Source organism: Nematolebias whitei, chromosome 6, assembly GCF_014905685.2.
Source record: "Nematolebias whitei isolate Nwh7 chromosome 6, NemWhi1, whole genome shotgun sequence".
Lineage (NCBI taxonomy): Eukaryota > Metazoa > Chordata > Actinopteri > Cyprinodontiformes > Rivulidae > Nematolebias > Nematolebias whitei.
Window position 1 is genome coordinate 31,307,248 of NC_056503.1, and position 5,613 is coordinate 31,312,860.

The 5,613-nt window shown below is 39.6% G+C and overlaps 1 protein-coding gene across 1 annotated transcript; it reads left to right on the forward strand.

The window, feature by feature from the left end:
* The first annotated feature begins 2,078 nt into the window (after nucleotides 1-2,078).
* On the forward strand, nucleotides 2,079-5,294 carry gemin7 (gem (nuclear organelle) associated protein 7). The gene is made up of 2 exons (XM_037678185.1): nucleotides 2,079-2,168; nucleotides 4,771-5,294. Exon 2 carries the CDS (start codon nucleotides 4,790-4,792, stop codon nucleotides 5,174-5,176), a length of 387 nt encoding a protein of 128 aa, XP_037534113.1. The 5' UTR covers nucleotides 2,079-2,168; nucleotides 4,771-4,789; the 3' UTR covers nucleotides 5,177-5,294.
* The last annotated feature ends 319 nt before the right edge of the window (nucleotides 5,295-5,613 follow it).

The window sequence follows — 5,613 nt, forward strand, 5'->3', positions numbered from 1 at the left end:
AATTGTGATGGTAAGGTGGTGACATACATAATGTAGGCATATGTGACATGCTGTACATGATATATGGTATATATGGCATGAGATATGACATACGTGACATATTCATGATACAGCCACACAGTGCAGCAGCAATAAACATATTAGGTGTCAAAGATATTTTACTGCAAAATAGGACTCAAAAAGATCACTGTGATGCCACTTGTTGGTTTGTGCTGCTTGCTGTCCATGCTGCTGATCTCATGCTGCTGATTTATTTCATGCTGCTGTGTTCATTCGTGTTCATCTGCTCACACAGACTCATGTTCGTGCTGCTGTTGTTATGGCATATTGTTTTTGTACTATGAGTGTTTAGCGTATTCTTAGTTTAGCTTATTTCTTGGTTCATATCTTGGATCTCATTACTGTTTTTCTTTTACAATTTATACTTTTGTTGGATGTAACTGAGACACTGTGTACAAAATGTTGTTCTACCACATGTACTACATGTGATGCGAATGACAATAAAGAAACCTTGACCTTGACTCAAACAGTATTTATTTCAGTGCTTTTTATAACATCTCAGAGTTAGTTGAAATTTCAGTGATTACTTCCTTACAACCCTAACTTTTTTAAAAACATGTAACAAAATCCGCATGCTGAGTTTTGGCAAATGTTTGTTAGTTTCCTTCTCCCATACATGTTTACATATTGCTAGAATTATCTGTATTTATTAAATCTACAAGACAAAAGATGATGTGATAAATGTGGTCTGAGGAATTTTTGTTTGTTTAGTAGAGCAAATTGAGTTGATAAAAATATTGTTTTTAAAACTAAATGTGCATAAAACAGTGTGTTTCAAAAACAGACTTCAAAACAGCTTTGTCCTTAAATGCAGAATAACATGTACTGAGCTGATTTATTTTTTATTTTATTTTATTTTATTTACAATTTATCAGTTGTTAGATCAAATCTGCCATTGTGTGTTCGTTTTCTCCTTCCTGTCCTCTCAAACCCCAGCTGGTCGAAGTAGATAGCCGCTTGTCCTGAGCCTGGTTCTGCTGGAGGTCTCTTCTGGTTAAAAGGGAGTTGTTTCTTTCCACTGTTGCCTTTGTGCTTGCTCAGGATGGGAGACTGTGATGAAGTGAAGATTCAACACAATCTGCTGGCTTCCATAGATAGATAACTGACTAATTGGCTTCTTAAATGTATGTGAATGTTTTGTACAGTGTCCTGAGGTGACTTCTGTTGTGACTTGGTGATATATAATTAAACATTTTATCACAAGGGCAGCACGGTGGCGCAACTGGTAGAGCTGCTGCCTCTCAGTGAGCAGGTCCTTGGCTCAAACCCTGGTCCGGGGGCCTTTCTGGGTGGAGTTTGCATGTTCTCTCCGTGCATGCGTGGGTTTTCTCCGGGTGCTCCGGTTTCCTCCCACAGACCAAAAACATGCATGTTAGGCTGATTGGTAACTCTAAATTGTCCCTAGGTGTGAGTGAGAGAGTGAAAAGTTGTTTGTCTTGTTTATCTCTATGTGTCTCTGTGATGGACTTGCGACCCGTCCAGGTTGTACCCCGGCCCTCGCACAGTGATTGCTGGACATGGGCACCAGCGACCCCCGTGACCCAAAATGGAATAAGCGGGTAAAGATAATGGATGGATGGATGGATCTTATCACAAGCAGAACTGGTTTGTTCCACTTTGGAGTAAGCTGTTGGGGGAATAATCAGTTTTGTTGAATGTTTCCTTGACTGATGAAGCCTTCCGGACCGAAGGTGAAATGTTTCAGCACGACAAAAGAAACTGTCCAGATGACCTGACTGAAAAATGTTGGATTGTATACCTGGATTATTGAGCATGGACTTTGTTGTAAACTGAACTGAATTGAATAGATCACATTTAGTACTACATCTAGTACTAAAATTAACAACAGCAGCAACAGCACCAATAAAATAAATAAGTTAATAATAATAATATAAGGCGGTAGGAAGAAGAAAGTAACTGCATTGCATATTTTTTCTTATTGCGCATTGTTCAGAGAAAAGTAGGAACTAGTGAAACGTTGTTTAATGTTTCCGTCAGCAGAGGGCGGTAACGCAGCTCTAATAAATCCCACGAAGAAGAAGTTGATCGCTGATGCTAATGCTAATGCCGCTAACACATCGACATATGTGCTAACAGAAGAAACCCGAGTAAGTAAAAGTACTACAGAGGTGTTTTTCATTTAAATGTCCATCCATAATTGCGCCGTGGTCACCAAGGAGGGTAAAAAAAAGCATATTTTGTGGGGATATTTTATCTAAATTAGACCTCGTGTGTTATTTGGAAACAAAACACGATTCAGACTTTTTCGTGAAGCTACAAATGTTTTTTCTTTGTTTTGAAACCCTCGGTCTAAACTTTTTTATTAAATCAGTCAGGTTAAAGATAAAATACTTTCACGCTTTCAAACTGTTCAATTAAATCCACCGTTTGGATTTATAGGCACAAAATAAATTCTGCAAAGTTGATACTCGGCGTTTTTTAATGCAGAAATTGTCATTCATTCAACCTTTATTTAGACAGGTAAATCCCATTGAGCCTCGAGGACTCATTTACAAGAGACACCTGATTTCAACAAAGAAAGATGACAACAGCGACAACAATAGACTGTTTTAAAAAAGCATACAGATTTTTTTATTTTTTTTTAAGGAAATAGGATGGCTAAAAAAAGAAAATTAACAAAAAACAGCTAGATTGTAAGGCGAATGTATAAAACTAAAAACAGGAGCATGTCTGCATTGGTCCCTGCCAGGACTCCAACATATTCTTAAAGTCAGAGGTCAAGGTCGAGAGCTTCAAATCTTTTTAGTCATAAAATCACGTCTGTTCAAATATAATTATCATTTTTTTGTGTGTTTTGCTTATAACAGTCTAAATGATAAATTAATAATGGCTGATAATAAATCATTGCGGTGATTGTAAGTTACCAGCCGAGGAAAGCCCACAGTTTCTGATAATGGGTGTGTTTGTGCCTTCGATATGTGTTGCATTATTTCATTGACGTCAAAGCCTGAACATTCAAATATTCCCAAGCCTGTAGATAAACAAGTTTTGACACGATTCCTGGGCCCACCATTAGTTTAATTCCCAATGCGGACGTAAAGTTTAAAGAAGATCCGTCAGGTGACAGACTGCATGATACCCATCAAAGGATGGATTGACTCGTACGGCAATCTTTGTTTTCCTAAAAAAAAAATGCAAGCCTGTTATTAAAGGACACCAAGAATGTTGAGCAATCATCAAACGGTGCTGGGAAAAAAACATCCATCTTTTAACAGCTTCTTCCTTTTCGGGTCACGGGGTCACTGGTGCCCATATCAAGCAGTCACTGTGCGAGAGGCGAGGGACCCGCTGGACAGGTCTCCAGTCCATCACGGCCACATGGAGACAAATGAGACAACCAACCAGTCACTCTCTCATTCACACCTAGGATCAATTTAGAGTCGTCAGTCAGTCTAACATGCATGTTTTTTGGTCTGTGAGAGGAAACCGGAGTACCTGGAGAAAACCCATGCGTGCACGGAGAGAACATGCAAACTCCACACAGAAATGCCCCCAGCTGGGAGCCTTGAGAGGCAACAGCTCTACCAACTGTGCCACCCTGGAAAAAAAACCTAAACCAAAAATAAGATGTCATTGTGAGGTAGTGCATGTTTTCATTTCACCTTTATTTAACCAGACAAACACTAAGAGCACATTCTTATTTACAGAGCTGGCAAACACCAACAGGCACTTGTAGGGTCAAGGGAAGGGAAACAATACAGTTAGGCAAAAACAATAAAATATAGTACCGTACTTTTCACCGTATAAGTCACACTTTTTTGCATAAATTTGCATGCCCTGTGACTTATACTGCAAAGCAACTTATTTATGTTTTTTTCCACTTTGACATATTTGGACTGATGCAACTTATACGGCGGTGCGACATGTACGGCAGAAAATACAATTGTCAATAACAAACAAGGAAATCACAAATTACATTAACAACAGTTTATAGTCAAACGACAACATTAATAAGCTTGAAACATTTCAAATATCTTTAAAAACGGCTTAAACGATAAAAAAAACTAGAAACGTAGACAAGTGGGGTCACACCCAAAGTGTTCTGAAGCAGATTCCAGTCAGATGGAGCAGCAGAGGCAAAGGCCACAAAGCAAGACTTGGTCTTTAGAGTTAACCACAAAAACTGTTTGGGTTTGATGGATTTTTCCCATTAAAAACCAGTAATGGAAAACAAAAACAGGAGCAGTGATTTGATTGTCATTTTGAAATGCAAAATATTAATTTGTTTTTGTGTAATCGAGTATAAATTCAGACGTTTAACAAAAGGGTTTGTTTTGTTTGTTTTATTACCAACAAAATAATAATGATTTGACAGTTAAAGAGTTACTTCAAACATTTTTTTTTTGACACATCACATCAATCCGAGGATCAAGTCCCAAAGTGGCATGCTGGGATGCAGGCAGCTGTTGTGCACTGGTAGACAATTTTACAATAATGACATGTTTGGAGTGCTTTTCTGTGCATTGGCAACAAACAAATCATTTCGAGCAGAAAAGTATTTTAATTTTCACTTACTCTGAGCACTAGTGGAGCTATTTTTCTTTCCAATGGGAAAGTCCCAATATTTTTTTGTTTGTTTGTGTGTTGCTTATTGAAGTAAATAAATTACAAGATAAACAGATTTAAATGTTTGCTTTTTCACTGGCTGTTTAATGCTAGGTCCATTTTTATAATTATTTTCTTCCTCAGGTGTTGACAGAACGTTGTCATGGCGACGCCGGTGTCTGTGCTCCGTCTGCCTAAAGGACCCGACCCCAACAGCCGAGGTTTTGACCCCAAGTCGCCCCGCTTCCTCGCTCTCTGCCGCACGTCTCTTTCCACTTCATCTGCTTCTGCGTTGGACGCCGAGGAGCTGCAGAAAGAGCAGCACGCCCGATCTGTGCTGAGGGAGCGTTTCCTGCGCTGTCTGCTCTCCGTAACTAACAAGAAGGTTCGGTTCCACATGCATGAGAAGGTGAACGTCGAGGCTACGTTTGGAGCGTCGGATATTGACGTGCTGAACTTTCAGGTGTCGGACCTGCAGACTCCCATCGGGGTGCAGAAGGAGGCTCTGATCAGGAGTCAGGATGTGATTTCGTTCACTTTTGATATGTGAACACTTTAGACTCACGTGATCAGAAGCACTTTGTTGTTGTTGTCAGTGGCCTTTATTTTGATATGGTCTTGTTTCATTGATGTTATTTCTGTTTGAGTTTCTTCAGATTAAATGTGTGACTGCATCCAACAGTAGTTCCACCCTTTGGCAGCTCAGAACACCACATACAGAACACCATGGACTTTGTGGATAAGGTGAGGGATGTCATCATGGAGACTGATGAAACAATGGTCTCTTGATGTCACATCACTCTTTACGTGCATTCCTGTTGATGATGCAGTAGAGGTGGTCAGTTTAAAATTAAAATCAGACACCACTCTGAGCAGCAGGACCACACTTTCCACAGAACAACTGTCAACTCTTGAAACTGTGCCTGCAGTCAACCTACTTCACATATGGGGAGCAATATTATAGGCAGAAACATGGGTGTGCTATGG

Excerpts from the sequence above, each read along its gene's own strand:
- gemin7 (XM_037678185.1), top strand. The coding sequence starts at position 4,790 with ATGGCGACGCCGGTGTCTGTGCTCCGTCTGCCTAAAGGACCCGACCCC.